Here is a 24,019-nt window from a genome sequence, read left to right as displayed (position 1 = left end):
ATTTTAAATCATTGCTACCTTCAAAGTTTTTTTCAACTCTTTTCCCAAGAAGATTTGAAAATCAATTTCACTTTAAAATAGAGTAGACCAGGGTTTAAAACAAAACAAGTTACTTTGCTGACCCTCCTTCTTACATGTGTAAATTAGTTGTTTTCTAAAACTGCCTTAAGTGAAAAGTAAGGCCCGATTTAAAAAGAGATTATGGTATCCTGTGAATTTTGCTAAAATTGATCCATTAAAAGGAACTACTAATCTGTACTGTTCTGAAAGTCTACAAAGGAGCTAATAATCCATGGTAAAAAATACCCATACTTAAGTAGTTCTAACCAATATATGGCATTACAAATGCTATTCAAAAGGTTAGCCTCTTTATAATGAGTCATTTATACAGGGTGAACTCATAAGCCACTGAAGTGGTTTCTATTCAATCTATAAAATATATAAAGGTAGACAGGATTGGAGAACACATTAATTTACAAAGGACACCTTTCTTAAATAATATCTTAAACCTGCTTAACTTCTATGCAAACATTAAACAACTAAGAATGCATATTTCATCCTACATATTAATACTAATTTTCTCTCTCTTTTCTCAAGGTTTTTTACTTTCAGTTTCGAAGTCTATTAGAAAGGTAGAAGATGATGATATGATACTAAATGCATTCAATATAGGAAAAGCTCTTTGGAATGAAGGTAAAACAGAGAAGACAGAGACTATACCTACTCCTGAGCACTACAAGATGGAGGACAGAAGCTTTCTGGATGAAGAGGAAGACAGAAACCCAAAATTCTTAGTGAGTTTCCATTTTTTATTGAACTCAAACATGAATAAAAGCTCAATTTATAGTCCTTTTAAAAGGGTTAAAAATTTACAATTTAAAAGAATGTTGTGGTGGATGGTTTCAGTTACAAGATCATGCAATTACTGAATACTAAGTTTTCAAATATAAGTATCTAATGTTAGTCACCTAAATCTGAGTTTGGGAAACTAAACAAATTACCTGATTTTCATCAGGATTCCAGGTGGTCATAATCTGTAAGAAAATATCAGTCTACTTTTATTTAGATATCATTGTTTGAAAATTTTGCCCATTCTGTACTAAAAATATATCTTAGAATGTCAACAGGACTAGCCACACATACCAAGATGGTTTCAGTCCCACTGAATAACTAAACTGAAATTAAGCTGATCATCCACATTATTTTGACGTGCACTTTGATTTTAAGGTGGCTTAGACAAAGTTCCAATGTGTGGCATTGTACATCTTTTAAATGACTGTCTGTTACAATGCCTTTGTTCTGAATGGGGAAAAAGAAAAAAAAAAACAAAAAAAGAACTAAACATAATGTTAACATTGTGTCTTTAAAATTTAAATCTTTTTTTCTTACTTCAGAATATAGGTTCCAAACACAATTTCATAAGCCATGGTTTGCCACTGAACCTAGGTATAAAACAGCTACCTTATCTTGCATTGAAAGGATCTATGGCTTTTCCAGCTGACACTGAAATTCAGAATATTGAATCAATACAGAAAAGGAGAGAGACCGGGGATGTAGAAAACTCAGCTAAATTTCCTATAGGAAGGAGAGATTTTGACAGTAAGTATATGTGTATTTTTCCACAGAAAAAATATTTCAACTTAGAATATAAAAAGAGTAAAAAAATTTTTTCTTCAGTGCTCAGGTGTATGTTGGGAAGAGTCTATCGACCTTGTTGGCAAGTTTGAAAACTGTTGGCCTCTTCTCTGAAGAAGTATTGGTTGCCAATTTAATGAAACTTGAAGTTACAGTGTTTTTGGTATTGCTATATATTTACATCTAAATACTTCTATCTGTATTTCAAAGCAGAGGGAAACATGATTGACATTTTCACTAGATGACCTAGTTGTAATAGTTATGATGTATTGTTACTGAAATTGAGAATTCTGTACAATCAAGACTTGTCACTATATTTGTCTAATGAATAATATGTGTAACCTACTTTAACATAATATATTTGGACACTGTGAAGCCAAAATGTGTTAATGCACCGGTTATCTTGTTCTTTCAAGATGTACAATGTTTATTATGGAATAGTAAATTTACTATATACACATCAAAATAAAAATAAAAGATTCATAGTCTAAAAAAGTCAGTTAACTTTTTCTGACCAGCAATCAATTTATTCTTGGCTTTAGCCTTGTTGCTTTTTGCTGCTCCATCTAGTTTGCTGTCCAATTTCTCCTGTAGTATGTTTGATATCTTGGGTCTCTTAATATTGGTGTACTGAGGTGGCTCATTTTCATTATTGCAGATGACTTTCTCACTATTCAGATCCATGTGTTTCCTCTTTGAGCTCTTGTTTCTTGGCGGACAACTTTTTGCTTTTTCACTTTTACTTCCATTCCAATGAACATTTCCAGAACTGGTTCCAAGTGCTGGTCTTTCAGGAGGTGACTTTACACCTTCTATCGTGCAAGAGAATAAAATATTTTGGGAAGGAAAAAAAGTTATTACTCCTAAAGTAGTTAGCCAGGATATTCCTCGGATTTAAATGGCATAAAAGGTCATGTATTTTTAGCAAGAGGGTGCTTTTTTAAATAAAATGAATAAAAATAATTTGACTGGCCATCAACTAGCCAACAACTATAAACAAACCTAAACATAGCCACTTCACCATTAAATTTTAAAATGACATTACACATGTATAAATGTAACCATCAACAACTTCAGGAAATAAGTTTATATACAAAGGTCAAAATGTTGCAAAGGATTAATACATTTATGTCCTAACAGTGATTTATATAATACACATCTTGTAATGTGTTATTGTTTAAAAGTAAAATTAACAACTAGCCATAATTTTCCCATTCAATATATAAATTTCCCGCAAGCGTTAGGTCATCTCTGTAAAATAGGTAAAAAGAAACCTTACTGTTTGGTTAAAATTTATTTGGAGATTATGATGGCAATAAAAAAGAAATCATTTACAATCTATTCTGCTAATTTCAAAGCACTTATCTCACATAGCATAGACTAAAAAATATTCTAGATCAGTTTTTACCGATTGTAACTTGTGCAAAGCTATTAAACCCTCAGTTTTGTTTTTTCTTGAAAAAATCCTTTACATTTGTTTGACTTTTAATAAAGATTGATGTAGTAGTTTGATAAAAATCAACAGGTATAAGACCTGAAAAATCAGGAATAAAATTTTCTCATTCACTAAAACATAATTCAGTTTACCTGCAAAAGTCTCAGCTTCTAAACAGAGAGCAAGCATTTGTTTTGGTGCTGGATGTATGCAAGTCGGGATTTGGCTCCTACTGAAGAAGTGCTGATCCTTCTTCTCAGTCATCACATCATCTTTGTAGGTACAAGCAAACTGGGACCTGATTAAGGGTTGCTTCATCTATGACAGGTGAATTGACATTACTTTTAATTTTTAATGTTTGTTTAGAAAATTATTTTAAACTTCTTTATTATTGGTAAAATAAAAAGTCTGGGGTATCATTATTTCCACCTCCCTCCCACCCTCTCAGTTTTAACTTAAAAGGTAAAATTAATCAAAATTTACCTAAACTACCAGGAAAGTTAGTTCATAGAATATCAGGGTTGGAAGGGACCTCAGGAGGTCATCTAGTCCTAAAATATTCTTACAACACAACCAATGTGAAATAAAGTGTTTATGATATTTTGTAATATATATAAACTAGTTCTGGAAAAATTTTATTTAACAGTAAATTGAGGCATTCTAAAATGAATATTTGTTTATTTTTTTTTGACTGGTCTCTTTTAGAAAGCTGCATATTTAAGCCTTTTAAAACCCATCAGCCTAAGCCTCTCTGTAGGAGATTTTTCTTTTGCCCTGACATTTGGCAGCATCTATTTACCATTTTGAGCTGCTATAATAGCGAGTATTTGCCTAGAGCCAAATCATCCCTTACACAGGCTATGAACAAGATAAGCCCACTATTTCCTTTGAAGTGTCAACAAGCAACTTTCATTAGGATAAGGCTCCCCATCAAAACAAACTACATAAAAGAGTAGAAAAAATGAAATCTCAAAAAAGCACACACACCCCAAAGAGAGAGACAAATAGCTATAGTCCATTATAAAATTTGAGTCAAATATACTAAAAATTGGTCTAACTGTAAAACACTCAATATTATTCTATCCCTTTCTTGTTAGATGAAAATTTGAAATTTTCAACTCCCTCACAAAACCAAATAATTCCCATACAGAGTGCAAAAGGCAGGCCATATGATTTTCACAGGTATACTGTCCAAGTCCCAAGTGCATTAAAAGCATCTGCACAGCCTGAATTGTCAGAATTTTACAATACCAAAGAACACTATCATATCTACCTCTGTTGTATTTTTAGAGACAATTGATTTCCACCCCTAAGCTTCCAAAGCCAGAAACCCAACTGATTAGTACAGATCAATCAGAAAGTATGGTTCAACAATAAAAAAGAGAATAAAAGTTACATTATGGGCTGAATCTCCATAGTCAATGAGTCAAGGACTCCAGACCAAACTTGCTCAGTTTATATACAAAAATATGGTTTCCCCAGCTACCAGCACTACTAAATCAATCTGGGATTTGAAAAAAATATCAAGCTTTGTTCTTTCTGGACCATTTATCACCAATAATATAGATACTGCGGACCAAATTTTGTTCTGAGTTCTAGCTGTAGAATTCAGCGGACTTCAAAGTGGCTGACAGGTATCAATAAGGGAGATAATTACTTTATAATGACAATATCCAACAACTCTACTGATAATATACAATTAGGGCTGTCATGCAATTAAAAAAATTAATTGCGATTAATTGCATTGTAAACAATAATAGAATACCATTTATGTAAATATTTTTGGATGTTTTCTACATTTTCTAATATATTGATTTCAATTACAACACAACACAAAATGTACAGTGCTCACTTTATATGTATTTTTGATTACAAATATTTGTAAGAAATAGTATTTTTCAAAAAGAAAAGGAGTACTTGTGGCACCTTAGAGACTAACCAATTTATTTGAGCATAAAGCTTTCATGAGCTACAGCTCACTTCATCGGATGCATACTGTGGAAAGATCTTTTTATACACACAAAGCATGAAAAAAAAAATGGGTGTTTACCACTACAAAAGGTTTTCTCTCCCCCCACCCCACTCTCCTGCTGGTAATAGCTTATCTAAAGTGATCACTCTCCTTACAATGTGTATGATAATCAAGGTGGGCCATTTCCAGCACAAATCCAGGGTTTAACAAGAACGTCGGGGGAGGGGGGGGAGGAAAAAACAAGGGGAAATAGGTTACCTTGCATAATGACTTAGCCACTCCCAGTCTCTATTCAAGCCTAAGTTAATTGTATCCAATTTGCAAATCAATTCCAATTCAACAGTCTCTCCCTGGAGTCTGGATTTGAAGTTTTTTTGTTGTAATATCGCAACTTTCATGTCTGTAATCGCGAGACCAGAGAGATTGAAGTGTTCTCCAACTGGTTTATGAATGTTATAATTCTTGACATCTGATTTGTGTCCATTTATTCTTTTACGTAGAGACTGTCCAGTTTGACCAATGTACATGGCAGAGGGGCATTGCTGGCACATGATGGCATATATCACATTGGTGGATGTGCAGGTGAACGAGCCTCTGATAGTGTGGCTGATGTTATTAGGCCCTGTGATGGTGTCCCCTGAATAGATATGTGGGCACAGTTGGCAACGGGCTTTGTTGCAAGGATAGGTTCCTGGGTTAGTGGTTCTGTTGTGTGGTATGTGGTTGCTGGTGAGTATTTGCTTCAGGTTGGGGGGCTGTCTGTAGGCAAGGACTGGCCTGTCTCCCAAGATTTGTGAGAGTGTTGGGTCATCCTTCAGGATAGGTTGTAGATCCTTAATAATGCGTTGGAGGGGTTTTAGTTGGGGGCTGAAGGTGACGGCTAGTGGCATTCTGTTATTTTCTTTGTTAGGCCTGTCCTGTAGTAGGTGACTTCTGGGAACTCTTCTGGCTCTACCAATCTGCTTCTTCACTTCCACAGGTGGGTCCTGCATACACCCCCCCCTCCTCAGACGTTCTTGTTAAACCCTGGATTTGTGCTGGAAATGGCCCAACTTGATTATCATACACATTGTAAGGAGAGTGATCACTTTAGATAAGCTATTCCCAGCAGGAGAGTGGGGTGGGAGGAGAGAAAACCTTTTGTAGTGGTAAACACCCATTTTTTCATGCTTTGTGTGTATAAAAAGATCTTCTATACTTTCCACAGTATGCATCCGATGAAGTGAACTGTAGCTCACGAAAGCTTATGCTCAAATAAATTGGTTAGTCTCTAAGGTGCCACAAGTACTCCTTTTCTTTTTGCGAATACAGACAAACACGGCTGTTACTCTGAAACCAGTATTTTTCAATTCTGCTTATACAAGTACTGTAATACAATCTCTATCATTGAAGTTGAACTTACAAATGTAGAATTATGTAAAAACAAACAAACAAAAAAACAACAACACTGTATTCAAAACTAAAACAATGTAAAGTCCACTCAGTCCTGATTCTTGTTTAGTCAGTCACTCAGACAAACAAGTTTGTGTATATTTGCAGGAGATAATGCTGTCCGTTTCTTGTTTACAATGTCACCTGAAAGTGAGAAGGTGTTCACATGGCACTGTTGTACCCGGCGTTGCAAGATATTTACGTGCCAGATGCATTAAAGATTCATATGTCCCTTCATGCTTCAACCACCATTCCAAAGGACACACGTCCATGCTAATGGTTCTGCTCGATAACGATCCAAACCAGCGCAGACCAACACATGTTCACTTTCATCATCTGAGTCAGATGCCACCTGCAGAAGGTTGATTTTCTTTTTTGATGGTTCGGGTTCTGTAGTTTCCACATTGGAGTGTTGCTCTTTTAAGACTTCTGAAAGCATGCTCCACACCTCATCCCTCTCAGATTTTTGAAGACACTTCAGATTTTTAAACCTTGGGTTGAGTGCTATAGCTATCGTTGGAAATCTCACATTGGTACCTTTTTGCTTTTTGTCAAATCTGTAGTGAAAGTGTTCTTTAAACGAACACTGGGTCATCATTCAAGACTGCTATAACATGAAATATATGGCAGAATGTGGGTAAAACAGAGCGGGGGACATACAATTCTCCCCCAAGGAGTTCAGTCACAAATTTAATTAATGCATTTTTTTTTTTTAAACAAGCATCATCACATAGAAGCATGTCCTCTGGAATGGTGACCAAAGCATGAAGGGGCATACGAATGTTTAGCATGTCTAGCACGTAAATACCTTGCAATGCTGGCTACAAAAGTGCCATGCAAATGCCTGTTCTCATGTTCAGTTGACATTGTAAATAAGAAGCAGGCAGCAGTATCTCCCGTAAATGTAAACAAACCTGTTTGTCTTAGCAATTGGCTGAACAAGTAGTAAGGATTGTAGAAGTAGGATTGAGTGGCCTTGTAGGCTCTAAAGTTTTATATTGTTTTGGTTTTGAGTGCAGTTATGTAAAAACAATAAAAATCTACATTTGTAACTTATACTTTCATGATAAAGAGATTGCACTACAGTACTTGTATGAGGTGAACTGAAAAATACTATTTATCATTTTTACAGTGCAAATATTTGTACTCAAAAATATACTATAAAGTGAGCACTGTACACTTTGTATTCTCTGTTGTAACTGAAATCAATTGAAATTGGTTCCTGGCCAATGGGAGCTGTGGAGCCAGTTCTCGGGGCAGTGGCAGCGCACAGAGCCACATGCCACACCTCTGCCTAGGAGTTGCAGGGACCAGGTACCGCTTGCAGGGAGCCACCTGAGGTGAGCGCCCCCTGGATCTGGCATCCTGAGACCCCACCCGCCCTCCAACCCCCTGCCTTAAGCCCCCTCTCACACCCAAACTCCCTTCCAAAGCCCGCGCCCTGCACCCCCTCCCCTGCCCGCCCTCCTGTACCCAAACTCCCTCCCTCTTAGTTAACTGGAATTTTTCACTTACTGGCACCCCACACTCCCCCAAAATGCCAGATGAAAAAAGCTTTTACTGTATTATTCTCACAGCAAAATGACTCACCAAGTATTCTACAGTTGGTGAACAACATAGAAAAAGCATCCTGACTGGTTAATAACTTACAGCGGTTAATAATTAAATCACAGTGTTTTAATATCATGTGCTGCAAAGAGACAAAGGAGGCACATTAAAGAACCACTTGCGGCTTCCAAGCCTCATCTAAGTATCACTGGTTTAAGGTTTCCAGCCTGGAGGACTCTTCCCCTCTTTGAAGCTAGGAGATGTTGTGCCTCATTTGGGCAGGGACAAAACATTAAAGGCCTTGACATTCATCTGGGTCAAACATTGGTTATTAGGTTATCTAACACCACTAACTTTGATTCCTGAAGATGTGCAAAACCACCTAAGACAGAAATAACCATCATGTATTCTTAGAAAGCAACACAATAACGATCAACCATCCAGACGGTCACATAATAGTCACAAAAATATTACAGATCTTTCCCATGTTCTTCATGATAATGTGGATGAGTTACAATTTGTGTAGAGCTGACTAAGATATTTCATCTGCATGACAGAACCAGTATATAGAACATCAAAGTAGTCAAAGAAACCACAAGGGTTTCTTTTTTTTTCTTTTTTTTTTTTTTTACTTTCACAGGCCTCAGTGAGGCAAGTCAGCTGTGAAAGCTTATAAGAACATAGCGATTCAAATGTCATGGGGGATGTCCACTGAGATCGTTTCAAGCTTGGACACGTTAGGACTTCAACACTAGAGGCCTGACAAAAAGCCATTTGTCTATATACTACTTTGGGTCTCGGCTCTTGGTCTCAAGGTCTAGTTCTCCTCTGCATTATACCCTGTGTAAGTCATTTCCAACTGTGCCGTATGCAAAACCCTAAATAAAATAATTGTCCACTTTCTCACACTGGTGCTACTGTTTCACACCCATTTTACACAAGTTTATATGACTACACAAGATGCAAGTCATGTTGAATCAAGCTTTAAGAGTTTCCTGAAGCATCTAAATGTGCCAGCTGGTCAGGGAATGGGTATTTACTAGCAATAATTATGGTATATTCAGAGTGCACCAAAAAAAAAAATAGGTTAAAGTATGCTGAAGGCAGAATACCAGCAAGAGCCCCGAGCTGAATTAAAGCAGAGGTACTACAAGAGCTCAACAGCTTCTCGGGTCATTTGATTACACCAATCTTGGTTTACACTTTATTTATTTCTTAAAGACTTTACCCCTCACTGTTGCAAAGAGAGGTTTGAAAATGACACCTGAGTATATTTGACACAGTGGTGAGTGCTTGAGTCTGCAGACAGCATGAAACAATAGTGCTTAGAGGTTTGAACTGCCCTTTTCATCTCAATGTGATATTAAGTCCCAAGATCCATTGAAGCAGATATACCCTAACAGCTGTACTACAGGGTAGATCTGCTGCCCACAGAGATGAGAGTGTGCTCCTGTGTGGAGGAAAGGGAGATCATACAGTTTCCCCTGCCTTGCTAGAAGAGGAGAGGGGTCCCCTGCCATTGCCACTCCCAAAAGGGGGTCAGGACAATGGGCTTGGATGCCTCATTTTGTGGTATGCCGAAGGCATATGTGGGGCCCTAAGGGCCAGGTAAGCATATGCTTTGACTTGGTCTTCTTGTACCTTTTAAAAAAATGCACTTTATTTAGTTTATGATATGCCACTGAGAAACCCATATTTTCCCTTGTATTAATTGTTACTAATGTATGCCCTTCTATTTATTTCTAAAAAGTTACATCTGATAATCTACTCCAGATCTCCCTCCAGCCTCTGCATACAGACAGAACTGCCAACACTTAGTAAAAATGCTCAGGGTGGGTTTTTATACACTGGAATAGCATAATAGAATTTTTTTTTAAAAAAAAAGACGACATCAGTAACAACAAACACATGTTTTTATTTTCTGGCCAACCAATCAAGATAGCCTTTGGAGAAGGGGAGGGAGGGGGAAGGGGGAAAGAGAATCTTTTCCTCACCCTTTGTGGGGAAGGGGAGGTTGAAAGAGATTTAAAAGGAAAGAAAGAGTGGCAAAATGTCATTTGCCTTGACCAAACCAAAATATCACTTTATTCAACCATGAAAAATGTGCTGGCTATCTCTCAGGTAATAGCAAGTTTCTCTTGTCCCAAATCCATCAAAATCATTACCAATACACCATACCAGCCTTTGACTATCCCGGGTTTATTCACTATTGTTTTGAGAGCATTCAGTCTTAAATCACCACATCACTGGGATTTGAGGGTGCCTTGAGACTCACAGGATTTGGCCCTAGGAAAGCGGTTTAGGTGGCTCCTGGAATCACAAATACTGCTGTTCTCCCGCGTAAGTAGGGTTTATCAGATTCTAATAGAAATTAATGGATAGCAAAAAAAAGCTAGAATTATTCTTACTGCAGAATTTCTATTGCGTTAAAAAACAAGAAAAAAGTGCATAGTGCTCCTCAGAGGTTGAAATCACTGAGCAAAGATGTTCCTCATAATTCTCCATTAAAAACAAACTAATTTTGTTTGGTGTAGTAGATGAGACGAGTATCTCAGACAGATAGCTTTTCCTTAGTCAAATGTTGAGTTTCTCTGCACAAGTGTATTGGATACACAGAAAATCTTGATAGCTTCCTGTTGATAGCTTTCCAAGTCTCTCTTTATTTGTACTGGAATCATAAACAGGCAAAACAATTCTCACTAGCAACAGCTCTTGGAGAACTAAACAACTAAGAATAATATCCAGCTTCATGCATTGCTGTCAAGTCATTTTATATAGACATAATCAAGTCACATGAGAAAGGTAGATTGAAATTCTCTGCTTTGTAGAGCTTTTTCCTTGGAAGAATTTCCATACACAGTAAAATTATAATGAACTTCAAACTTGACAAGGTTTGGTAGAGTCCTTTAGCCACAATTTTTTTTAAAAACTCAAATTAGTGTTAGGTTCCTAGTTGGAAGAAAAGAGTACCTCATATAGGAAAGGTTGTCTCCAGTTATATTAAGAAGCGAAATAAGCCAAACTACTGGAAATTCACTACAGTTGTTGTGGGCTAAATGTGCTAACAATGAAAAAACAAAAAAGAAAAGGAGTACTTGTGGCACCTTAGAGACTAACCAGTTTATTTGAGCATGAGCTTTCGTGAGCTACAGCTCACTTCATCGGATGCATAGCATATCTGCAGTTTCCACAATATGCTATGCATCCGATGAAGTGAGCTGTAGCTCACGAAAGCTCATGCTCAAATAAACTGGTTAGTCTCTAAGGTGCCACAAGTACTCCTTTTCTTTTTTCCTTTTTACGAATACAGACTAACACGGCTGTTACTCTGAAACCAATGAAAAAACAGTTATTCCCCTTCTCATAACTGTTGTTCTTCGAGATGTGTTGTTCATGTCCATTCCAATCAGGTGTGTACGCGTGCACATGCACGGCAGCCGGAAGATTTTTCCCATAGCAACATCCATTGGGTCAGCTTGGGTGCCCCCTTGGAGTCACTCCTTCATTGTGCTCAATATAGAGTCCTGTTGACCCACCATCCCCTCAGTTCCTTCTTGCCTGCTACTCTGACAGAGGGGTAGGAGAGCGGGCATTGGAATGGACATGAAGAAAAAACGGTTCCTCACCTTCTGGTAACTGTTCTTCGAGATGTGTTGTTCAAGTGCTTGTTCATGTCCATTCCAAATCAGGTAATTCCCAAGCCTAAATTCTGGAGGCGGGGTCAGAGTTATGCACTGATTGGAGCATTGCTCTACTGAAGGCCACAGTCTCTGGCCTGCTGGGTAATCACATAATGTGCAGTGAAAGTATGTATGGAGGACCACGTTGCCGCTCTGCATGCTTCCTGGGTGGGAACTTGTTGCAGAAATGCTGTTGAAGAAGCCTGCACCCTGGTGGAGTGCGCCATGAGCAGAGGGGCAGGTACTCCTACCAGGGTGTAGCACTCCAGGACACAGGATGTGATCCATGACGAAATTTGTTGGGGAGGAGACTGGAAGACCTTTCATCCTGTCTGCCACAGCCACAAACAGTTGAATGGACTTTCAGAACAGTTTCATTCTGTCGATGTAGAAGGCTAGCGCTCTGCAGACATCCAATGAGTGAAGCCTCTGCTCCCTGTCGCTTGAATGTGGCTTAGGATAGAACACATGGAGGAAGATGTCCTGGTTGATGTGAAATTGGGAAACAACCTTCGAGAGGAAAGCTGGATGTGGCCTGAGCTGAACCTTGTCCTTAAAGAACACGGTATAAGGAGGCTCCGATGTTAGGGCCTTGAGCTCAGACACCCTCCTTGCTGAGGTTATCGCGAACAAAAACGCCACCTTGTACAAGAGATAGAGAAGGGAACATGTCGCCAGTGGTTCGAAGGGCAGCCCCGTCACTCTGGAAAGGACCACATGGAGGTCCCAGGTAGGGACCGGCTGTCAGACATGCGGATATAGCCTGTCGAGACCCTTCAGGAAACAGCTGGCCACAAGGCTGGCAAAGACTGACCGGCCCTCTGCACCTAGATGGAAGGCAGAGATTGCGGCCAAGTGAACCCTTACTGGTGACATGCACAGTCCCTGCTGCTTGAGGTGGAAAAGGTAATCCAGTATGAGTGGTATAGAGGCGAGCGTCAAGGATGAATGATGCTGCGCCGACCAGATTGAGAATCTCTTCCACTTGGCAAGGTAGGTAGCCCTGGTGGAGGGTTTCCTACTGCCAAGGAGGACTTATCTAACCGAGTCCAAGCAGGAGAGTTCCATGGGGTTCAGCCACAGAGCTTCCACGCCGTGAGGTGCAACGACTCAAGGTTTGGGTGCTGGAGACGGCCGTGATCCTCAGTTACTAAGTCCGGGAGGAGCAGCATGATGACTGGAGCTTCCACAGATATTTCCAGGAAAGATGTGTCCCAGTGGGATGACTGAGGACCGGTGAAGGGGACCCCTGGACCGACTACCTGCAGGTCGAGCCACCACTGGAGAGAGTTGACGACCTGGTGAGGTAGAGTCACGACCCTGTCCAAACTGTCCCAAGCCGCCCGATACACCAAGGCTAGCCACGACTGGAGCAGCTGGAGTCTGAGCCTGACATGTTGCACCACGTATGTACAAGAGACAATGTGTCCTAGAAGTTTCAGGCAATTCCTTGCTGTGGTGATGGGAAACTGAGACTTCGAAAGATGTTGCCCAGGGCCAGAAACCTCACTTCTGGGAGATATGCCTGTGTGGAGTCTAGTATCACCCCTATGAACTCTATCCACTGAACCAGGGACAGAGTTAATTTCCCCACATTGAGGAGAAGGCCCAGTTTGTCAAACATCGTTCTTATGACGTTGACTTGTGCCTCCACTTGAGATCTGGAGTGACCCTTGAGGAGACAGTCGTCAAGGTATGGAAACACCTGTTCCTGACTGCGCAGGAACGCAGCCACAACTGCCATGCACTTGGTAAACACCCGAGGTGCCGCTGACAGGCCAAACAGGAGGACTGTGAACTGACAGTGGTTGTTGTTCACCACAAACCTGAGGTATCTTCTGTGGGACAGAATGATTGCAATACAAAAATACACGTCCTTCAAATTGAGGGTGGCATACCAGTCCCCTGGATCCAAGGAAGGGATGATGGAGGCCAAGGAGACAATGCAGAACTTGAGTTTCCTTTATGAATCTGTTGAGCTCCCACAGGTCTAGGATGGGCCTGAGCCCATCCTTGGCTTTCGGTATTAGAAAATACTGTGAATAGAAGCCCTTGCCCTTCTGCTCTTGAGGAACAACTTCCACTGCCCCCAGCAATAGGAGCGAGTGCACCTCCTGTACAAGGAGATGCTCGTGAGAGTGATCCCAGAAGAGGGACAGGGAAGGGGGGTGGAAGGGTTGGAGGGCACAGAATTGGATGCAGTATCCCCTCTCTGGACCATTGGGTTCTCTGCATGGTAATGTGATGCAGGACCACAGGGCAGAAAGGGGATAGTTGGGACAAACAGGTAAGGTAGGTTGGATCCAGTCCTTGCACTGGTACACCATCCTTGACTGCCCCTTCAAAAGGCCTGTTTAGGGCCTGAAGGTGGCTTGGATTGGCCAGAGCCCTGGTCTGAGGACAAGTGCAGCCTTTTTCTGCCACTCCTATTCCTCCTCCTTGAACCGTCCTGTTGGTTCTGTTGTTGGAAGAACCGTGGCAGAGGTTGCTGCCTGAAGTGTCTCCGCTGCATGCCGAGGGTGTGAAGGCCCAAGGATTTGAGGGTGGCTCTGGAGTCCTTCAGACTGTGAAGCCTTTTATCCGTCTTTTCGGAAAACGGAGTCACACCCTCAAAGGTAAGGCCCTCTATTATCTGTTGCATCTTGTAAGGAAGGCCAGAGACCTGGAGCCAGGTGCCTCTTCTCATGGCCACCCCTGTTGCCATCACCCCCGTGGCCACATCAGCTCCGTCCAGCGCCGCCTGCAGGGAAGCTCGGAAAATGAGCTTACCATTGTCGATGAAGGCTGAGAATTCGGCACGGGAGTCTTGCAGCAGCAGCTCTGCAAATTTTGCCATTGCCCCGCATGTATTATAGCAGTACCTGCTGACAATGGCCTGCTGATTTGAACTCCAACCCACCTGTAGAGTAGACCTGCCTCCCAAAAAGGTCGAGTCTTTTTGCCTCCCAATTCTTAGGGGAGGGTCCCTGGTAACCTTGCCGCAAGCACTGATTGGCAGTGTCCACAACAAGGGATCAGGTGGTGGGTACGAGTACAGATGCTCGTAGCCCCTAGATGGCATAAAATAGCGCCCTTCATTGTGCTTTAGCTCTGGGGGGCAACGAGGATGGGATCTGCCATAAAGTTTTGGTCATGTCTGATATGGGGTCTCACAGTTGTTGGCCCTTTAGACTTGTCTGGAGAAGAACGATCCCTCTCCAGCTTTTTTTTCTTCTGAGGCTCTGGTGATTGAGACTGGTGCCTACCCGCCAAATGGACTCGGAAGGAGCCATGACGGTGCCAAGTGTCTCACACAGAGTCCTTTCTTGGCACCGGTTCCTGGGATGATGGCACCGGGGCACTCTGCACCAAAAAGGAGGTGCTGGGCACGAGATCCCCTGAACCCAGGTCCGAATGGGGGCACAGAGCTGCCTCCATAAGCAGAACTTTGAGCCGCTGCTACTTCTCTTTCAAAGCTCTGGAGTGAAACTCACGACAGATTCTGCAACGGTCCTTTTGGCGACCCTCACCTAGACAGCTTAAACATGAGGGGTGTGGGTCACTTTTTGGCATGTGCTTGGCGCAGACCTCACACTTTTTGGTGCCATGAGGACCGCGGCATACCATGGCTCCAGGGAGGACCCCCAACACACTCTAAACTAATTATAAAACTACTACTACTACTACTACTAACTACAGAAGAACTATAAAAACAAACAAAATGGACAGAGGCGTGACATGTTCCAGTAGATCCCGCAAGCCAGTGCTGCATCACACAGTGAGCACAGGGTCTGGAGGATGACCACTGCAGACAGAGTGGAGAAGGACAGAGTAGAGAGGGGAAAGGTGCAGGAAAAGGATAGGGAGATGCACCAGGACATAATGGGGCTTCTCAGACAGCAAACGAAGAGGCTGCAGACTTTGGTAGACCTTCAGGTTCAACAATCCTGTGCTCACCTGCCTCTGCAGCCTACTGAGAATCAATATCAGGACCTCCCTAAACACCCTCCCCACTCCAACATTCCATATGGCATCAGTGGTTGCTGTACTACCCTTACCACTCCACCCTGGGGGGGCATTAAAGATAGTAACAGCTTCACATACACTGACCTGTGAAAGCCACAGTTCCTGTATGTGTAACTGAAATGGTCATGAATGTTTATTCCCCTTTGTAAGTTCTGTTCTCTTAATTTATTAAGCTTTAATAAAATTTAATTTGTTTTTAAAATTGCCCAGGGGTATTTTTGCATAGATTTTGTTAAAGAGTAAAATTCTATTAATTGGAACATAAATTCATTTTTATTAGTTCACAATATATGCTGGCTTGTGCTTAGCAGTTTTCACAGTGCCCAGTTACCCGATACTGCACAGTGTCACACAACTCATAATATTCATGAGCAAAATTAACAGGTGCATTAACAATGTTATGTTCCTACATATACAGCAATCACCACACAATTCATACCAGGCTGCAAAAGAGCAGGGCCTGGTAGAGGATACAACAACACAAACACGCTTCTCTGTCACACTATTAAAATGGTCTTTCAAAGCATCCCTGAGCCTGATAGCTCAGTGTTGAGCTCTTAATAGCTTTGTATCTGGCTGTTCAAATTCAGCAGACAGCTACTCCACCTTCACCCTCTGCCTTGGCTGAAACTTTCTCCTTTGCTTTTCAGAAATTATGCAGGTCACAGCAGGCAGCAGTAGCCATTGGGATATTTTTCTCACTGAGGTCCAATCTTGTGAGTAAACAACAGCACCCCTTCAAATAACCAAAGGCATATTCAGCTGCCATTCTGCACCTGCTAAGCCAGTAGTTGAAGCGTTTGGTGCTGTCGAGGTGGCTGGTGTACAGCTTTCATAAGCAAGGGGGAGCAAGGAATAGGTTGGGTCGCCCACGATCACTATTGGCATTTCAACATTGCCAGTGGTAAGCCGCCAGTCAGGAAAGAAGTAACTTGAGTCAGATTAAGTTTGTAGTATAGACATGACCTCAGCCTCAAAGCAAATAGGTTCCCTAAAAATCCTTCCACAAGGCAATGATTCCCCTGCTGTCCTCCTTTCTTTGAGGATGTGATCAGAGAGGAATTGGAGAAAACTGACGAAGGTATATTCAGTAACAGGACCTTTGACTCCACAAGCTGCAAGAACCAAAAAATGCTATTACTGAAGTCCCAAAGGTTGATGCTGCAGTGGCAAACCTTAGCTGAGGATACAGATATCCCTTCAAAAGGGGAATTCTTCCATAAATACCCAACAGACAGGAAAGTGGAAGCTCCCCTCAGAAAGAATTTCAAAGCTTCCTCATCTACCCCCAGAGCATCCCTCGCTGTGACATGCTTTACAAGAGCTACAGGGTCCTTGCTGGAGGACACTAGGGCCCTGAAAGACAGTAACCACCCTGGCTCCAGTGCCGTACTTAAGAAACTTTCCCTAGAAACAGCATTCGTGGCTGATGCCTCAATGGATGCAATGAGATTTTCTGCCAGAGCCAAAGCATCCAGTTCACCAGCCACGAGGTACATATGGCTACAACCCTGGAAGGTAGATGCCTTCCAAAATAGGGCAAACAATGGACTCCAAAAAAGTTCTGTGCTTATCTCAGTTCACAGGATCTCTCCTCTGAGGAGAAAAATAAGGTAAAATGGCAGCAGAAAATGCTGCAAAAATCTAAGCTGTCCCTTTCCACTCCACAGACTGCTGTCAGAAGGGAGTACAAACCTGTTTTCAGGCAGAGACACTCCTTTTCTCCATCTTCCTCATAAAAGTAACAGAGAAAGGACAGCAGATATACCAATGGAAAGTTTTGGAACTGAGGCTTGCTTGGAAAGACCCGAGGTGGTTCTGCAGCCCAGCAAACCACATTATGACAATAAGCGAATGTTCTTCCATACAGATCTGAATCTAGGAGATAGAATCTTCCATTTCTTAGAGGAATGGTCCACATTGACCACAGACAAGTGGGCAAGGGAGATGGTCAGCCAGGGATACTCACTTGAGCTGCAAGCTCCATCCCATCCCTTCTTCCAGTCTCCCATCTCCAGCAAAACTGCAAAGCGTGAACTGATCTGGAATGGGACCTCTGATCTCTTGGACTTGGGAGCAATAGAATGAGTTCCCTCAAAAGAAAGGTTCTCAGGATTCCACTCCACCATCTTGATCATCCAGGAACCAAAAGGGGAGTCAGAGCCATCCTCAACCTCAGAAGGTTCAATAAGTGGATGAATAAAATTAAATTTTAGATGGAGACCCTAGCCTCTACGGTGTCATTCCTGTCTCAAGGAGACCTCCTGACTTCAGTGGATTTGGCAGATGCTTATCTCCACATTCCCATATGAATACGCCACTGCAGATCATTACTAGTACAAAACACTCCCATCTGGTCTCTCCTCAGCCCCTGGGTTCTTTATAAAGATGTTGGCAGTGACATTGACCAGACTCAGGTCATAAGGTATGCACCTACAACTCTTTCTGGACAATATCCTGATCAGAGCCCTACCCCAAGCTGCAGCTCACAAAGACATGATTCAGACTCTGGATCTCCTACAAGTGCATGGTTTTGTAATAAACATTAAGAAAAGTTTCTTGATTCCTTCGACAAGTTAACTCACCTGGGAGTGGACAAAAACACCTCAGTGGCAAAAATCTACCCATCACTTGACAGAGTCTAGAAGAGCCAGGATCTCATATCCATACTGCACACATGCAACAGGCCAACCATAGCTCAAAGTCTTCAGCTATTGAGCCCCATCGTGTCGTGCATAGGGATCACTTCATGGGCAAGGCCACACCTCAGGTGTCACCATACTTTCAGGAGGAAGGTACAGGACTTCTCCTCAGTGCTCAGGATAGATCAGGTGCTCAATTCTCTAAGCCGGTGAACAGTCCCAGTAAATATCCTCAAGGGCCTCCCCATATGCCTTCACGATCTGGAAGGAGAGATGGTGGCTCAGTAACCTGGGTGATTACAGAGATATCATAGAACTGGAAGGAACCTCGAGAGGTCATCTAGTCCAGTCCCCTGCACTCATGGCAGGACTAAGTATTATCTAGACGATTCCTGACAGCTGTTTGTCTAACCTGATCTTAAAAATCTCCAATGATGGAGATTCCACAACCTCCCTAGGCAATTTATTCCAGTGCTTAACCACCCTGACAGTTAGGAAGTTTTTCCCAATGTTCAACCTAAACCTCTCTTGCTGCAATTTAAGCCCATTGCTTCTTGTCCTATCCTCAGAGGTTAAGAAGAACAATTCTTCACCCTCCTCCTTGTAACAACCTTTTATGTACTTGAAAACTGTTATCGTGTCCCCTCTCAGTCTTCTCTTTTCCAGACTAAACAAACCCAATTTTTTCAATCTTCCCTTAGAGGTCATGTTTTCTAGACCTTTAATCATCTTTTGTTGCTCATCTCTGCACTTTCTTCAGTTTGTCCACATCTTTCCTGAAATGTGGCGCCCAGAACTGGACACAATACTCCAACTGAGGCCTAATCAGCGTGGAGTAGAGCGGAAGAATTACTCCTCGTGTCTTGCTTACAACACTCCTGCTAATACATCCCAGAATGATGTTCGCTTTTTTTGCAACAGTGTTGTACTGTTGACTCATATTTAGCTTATGGTCCACTATGACCCCCAGATCCTTTTCCGCAGTACTCCTTCCTAGGCAGTTATTTCCCATTTTGTATGTGTGCAACTGATTGTTCCTTCATAAATGGAGTACTTTGCATTTGTCCTTACTGAATTTCATCCTGTTTACTTCAGACCCTTTCTCCAGTTTGTCCAGATCATTTTGAATTTTAATCCTATCTTCCAAAGCACTTGCAACCCCTCCCAGCTTGGTATTGTCTGCAAACTTTATAAGTGTACTCTCTATGCCATTATCTAAATCATTGATAAAGATATTGAACAGAAACGGACCCAAAAGTACAGAATCATAGAATATCAGGGTTGGAAGGGACCTCAGGAGGTCATCTAGTCCAATCCCCTGCTCAAAGCAGGACCAATCCCCAATTTTTGCCCCAGATCCCAAATGGCCCCCTCAAGGATTGAACTCACAACCCTGGGTTTAGCAGGCCAATGCTCAAACCACTGAGCTATCCCTCCCCTCCCTGCGGTCCAGCGCAGTCTGAGGGATGTGCTGGCCGCCATTTCCCACAGCCCCCATTGGCCTGGAACAGCAAACCACAGCCAGTGGGAGCTGTGATTGGCCGAACCTGTGACGCGGCAGGTAAACAAACTGGCCCAGCCCGCCGGGGGCTCACCCTGGCAGGCCGCGTGCCAAAGGTTGCCCATCCCTGTTATAGTAGCTCCATCTAGGTTGCATTTCCCTAGTTTGTTTTTGAGAAGGTCATGCGAGACAGTATCAAAAGCTTTAGTAAAGTCAAGATATACCATGTCTACCGCTTCCCCCCCATTCACAAGGCTTGTTACCCTATCATCTCTCCTTCTGAAGCAAGCTTTTAGGACTGAAGCACTGCTTACAATGCTAACTTTATTGCAACATATTTAATTTTCGCTAATATCCCTGTTAACACATGGGCATAGTCACTACAACTAATACCAGAAAATCGAGTTGCCCTTTGAAATAAAATATATCCTCCATATTACAATCAGTGGTTGAAGGGAAGGGGATAGGAGAAGAAGAACGATAGTATTCTAAAACAAGCATTACTTGGCTAACCTCTTGTCACCTATATCCAATGTTTCTATTCCTACCAGATTTAACTAGACGTTAGAAGCTGACAGGGTAACTGCCTTCCATGAAAATTATCATAGAAGAAATATCTGAAGTTGTTTTAGAAGGAGTCATCATACAATTATCTTAGCGGAAAAATAAACAGATTTATGGGACAGGATTTGGGTGGATCACTCCCTGTAGTGTCCTCTCCACTTTGCCTGACTTCATTTCTACTTGAAGAAATCTGCCTGAGCCCCTATATAGACAGTCCATCAGAGATCATGTCAAGAATAAGGACTACCACAGATCACTCTCAAAGGTACCTAAACTTTCATTCCATGTTTATTCTGTCTCTGGTAAAATCTCAACCCCAGATTTACATGATATGTGATCCGCAAATAGAAAATGAGGCTTTTCTTCAATGAAAGAAGAAATCCACTATGAATCTATTAAAAGAATTCATCCAAGAACCAAACCCAATCCAAAGAGCATCATACAGAATTATGAACCCTTCACTCTGACCACTAAGTAAAGAACTACAGGTAAGTTTGTGTGACTAAAGAGAAAAGCTTGGCTTCTCAAAAAGCAGCCTTCTTAGCCAAAGGAAATAGAGGCAAGAGTAGCCCGAGGAAGAGGTGAGCAGTCTTCTAGTAAGGCTGCCTGTGGGCTTAAGTCTTTGTAGCACCTAACTGCTAGAAGTCAGATTTTGACCACCTTACTCATACTGATGAGCAGATATACGTACAAACAATCCCACTGAAGTCAGGGAAAATAAGGTAGGCACAATCCAGCCCAAAGAGTGGAGCACCTAAACCTTTCTAAGCGACACAGCTGCATGATTAAATGTACCTCAAGAATAGGGCTGAATGAATCCTCTTTCCCACCTGACAAAACTTCTCAGATCTTTCAAACTAAACATGAACTTTGAGAATGTTTAGATATTTGATCTGCCTCCTTATCTTTTTTCCAGAGGAAGATGCAGGAGATCCTTACCAGCTCTTGCAAGTGTGGTAGAGAGGATGAGCTGAAGCATACTTTCTCCTCTTCCTTCAAGGAGTCAAGAATAAAAGGCATACTTCCTCACTAGATCTCCTTTTGAGGAATGTTTGGTCTTTTTGTACCGCCTCCAATAACTCTTCAGGAATGGGATGTGTAAACATTTCTGCGTCTTCTGCCCCTCTCCTGAATTGCAAAGCAGCTATGGGACTAACATGCCCCAAAATATACTGCATTATTCCTTATGCTTTCACTTACACTTAGCTAATTCATTCAGCTGAAATTTGGCACAATGGAAACTCTCCACAGATTTTTACACTAAAATCACAAATCCACAATAACTTAGTTGCTTTGTCCATCATCTATAGTTGTTTTTTTTTAAACTACACACACACATACCACTGAAGGCATCCATGGAAGTGAGCTGTAGTTCACGAAAGCTTATGCTCAAATAAATTTGTTAGTCTCTAAGGTGCCACAAGTACTCCTTTACATTTCTTTACAAAAATTAGTACATGCAAGTGTTCCACCTTTCATTTACCAGATTTTCTTAGAGATCTTTATTACACAGTACTACATTAAAGCTCAGTAGGGAATTTTAGTTCACACCAGCAGGGTCTACATGGACCAATTAATGCACACCATGTCAGCGAGCTTTAGAAATCACACTCCTGTACTTTGTATTACTGCTCTGTATAGACAAGCCCATAGATAGATGCTTTTCAGTGCAATAGAATACTTTAGACCAACTGGGGAGAAAACCAATTTTCACATCTTAAAAAGCTCCTGAGGAAAAGCATTAATGAAAGAACAACTCCTAAGTAATTACTGACTTATTTGAAATATGTATAAAACTCTTCTTAGCAATGGCTCTAATATTTAATTGTTAAAAAGAAATGCTTAGTACATGATGAGATAGAAGAGTAAATTTTACTTTAAATAAACTCCAATATATTCTGTGCCAATTGTCTGCAGCTACAGCAGATGCTGGTCCTGTAACTATGAAATATCAATGTAAAGAGGCCATATACAGTCTAAAAATAGTAGTAGTGATCTACTGTATTATAAGATGCCAATTTGTTTGCCTTTCACCCCTAAAATAAAGAGACTTGATTGTAGGTAATCTTTAGCCAACAAACTTACATTTGCCTGAACATTTTGCCTTATAATGTATGCTTCGTAAGTAGACTCTGCAATTAAATGCAATTAAAAAGTCTTCAATCTGGATATAATTAAACTAATTTGAGCCACATGAATCTTTTTTTTTTTTTTTAAAGGAAAATATTCTTAGAAGTATTAGGCACTAATCTTTGCTTAGCACTGCAGGAATGAGGGAGCCATAAAGGAAATAGTTATGGCTTTCTGGATCCTAGGGGAAACTAGAGGTTGGTTTTGCCTCCACAGTAGTTACATAGTCTTTCCCATTCCCTTAGCTCCTGCAAAAAAGGCAGTCAATCTTGTGCTATAAAAATAAGTTGGGTGGGAATCACAGCACCACCACAAGGAGCATAGGCAAGAATGGGTAGAACCATAGCTATGCCTCCTCCCCAATGTGCTCCTGCCATTGGAGTGGTGTCTGAAGCACCCTAGTCAAGGTTGTAAAGATTGCTGCTGCTACATGTGCCTTTTACCACCCCACAAGTATTTCTGTCTGGCCACATTCTTCAGAATGTCTATGGGAACTGCTATGGCCACGATGATTCTCTACATTCCTTTTTGGTGTGGCAGTGGCTTTCAAAGTCATAAAAGTCTGCTACCAAGTAATCATCCTCTGCAGCACTAAGACTAATTTTGATTGCCCCATAAAGCATCCTTTACCTAACAATCAAAAAAGCTAATATACTATTGTTTATATTATTTTTCTGTTCTTACCCTGCTGAAAAAGTGAATATGTTCTAGTAATCAAGAATCAGCTTCCAGAGTCACATTTTTGGTAAGTTCTGTGATGGAAGCCTGACTCCTATGCATCTCTTTCAGGAGACTAAAAGGTTTTTTGAATATTAAGGATAATTATTTTTAACTAAATAAATACCCTGGACTTTCTGATATTGAACACAATTGATCATTGACCCAGTCTTGAACTCTTCGTTCAGGCAAAAGAGCTCCTATTGATTTCAATAGGCCCTACAATGTACTTTAACATATTTTCACATTTTGATGGATCAAACCAGAGTTTAATTTATCATTAACAAGCAGACCAAAATCATTGTTATCTGGTTTATTTTTCAGATGACATATTTTTGGAATCTGTTTTAGGCTTAATTTCACTCTTTAGTTTACCATGATTGTTCCTTCATTTATTTGATAGCTAAACCTATTCATATGAAACAAGAATATATTCAGGATACACAGACATACTTCAAGTCTGATGGTTTCCTTTATTTTAGTTCCACAAGGAATTGTACTGAAAACCCAATACATCTACCTGGGGTTCAGACCCCTGATAACATTATGTCACAAAGGACTAGACGCACTAGGCTACACCCTGTGAATAACTAAACATTGCCCCAACATGCCAAGTTAATTCATTTTGGTGCTAGGAGGGGGTGATAGTTTTGTTTCTTCCCCACACATACCACATATATATTGTGTAAACATTATTCCCCATTTATGGAAAGTTACTTTTAGTTATGCTAGTCTACTGTTTGCTCTTATTGCTAAATA

The 24,019-nt window shown here is 41.2% G+C and overlaps 2 protein-coding genes across 2 annotated transcripts in view; one reads left to right on the top strand and one right to left on the bottom strand.

Moving 5' to 3' along the window:
• Positions 1 to 442: 442 nt before the first annotated feature.
• On the top strand, positions 443 to 2,076 carry PMCH (pro-melanin concentrating hormone). Its single transcript, XM_074940600.1, has 3 exons — positions 443 to 794; positions 1,395 to 1,599; positions 1,678 to 2,076. Exons 1-3 carry the CDS (start codon positions 546 to 548, stop codon positions 1,725 to 1,727), a joined length of 504 nt encoding a protein of 167 aa, XP_074796701.1. The 5' UTR covers positions 443 to 545; the 3' UTR covers positions 1,728 to 2,076.
• Positions 901 to 24,019, bottom strand: part of PARPBP (PARP1 binding protein) — a 90,898-nt gene continuing 67,779 nt past the window's right edge. Inside the window, exons 11-12 of the mRNA XM_074940553.1 lie at positions 3,223 to 3,388; positions 901 to 2,447 (exon numbers count right to left, since the gene is read on the bottom strand). Coding sequence (XP_074796654.1) covers positions 2,116 to 2,447; positions 3,223 to 3,388 — 498 coding nt within the window. The 3' untranslated portion in view covers positions 901 to 2,115. The remainder of the gene's footprint in view (positions 2,448 to 3,222; positions 3,389 to 24,019) is intronic.

The sequence above is a fragment of the Natator depressus genome, chromosome 1 (genome assembly GCF_965152275.1).
Source record: "Natator depressus isolate rNatDep1 chromosome 1, rNatDep2.hap1, whole genome shotgun sequence".
Classification (NCBI taxonomy): domain Eukaryota; kingdom Metazoa; phylum Chordata; order Testudines; family Cheloniidae; genus Natator; species Natator depressus.
Note: the sequence above shows the minus strand (reverse complement) of the source record. Positions and strands in the feature narration are given on the sequence as shown.

Excerpts from the sequence above, each read along its gene's own strand:
- PMCH (XM_074940600.1), top strand. The coding sequence starts at position 546 with ATGCATATTTCATCCTACATATTAATACTAATTTTCTCTCTCTTTTCT. Across the intron at positions 795-1,394 it reads ACAGAAACCCAAAATTCTTA|AATATAGGTTCCAAACACAA; the intron begins GTGAGTTTCCAT and ends TTCTTACTTCAG. Across the intron at positions 1,600-1,677 it reads AGGAAGGAGAGATTTTGACA|TGCTCAGGTGTATGTTGGGA; the intron begins GTAAGTATATGT and ends TTTTTTCTTCAG.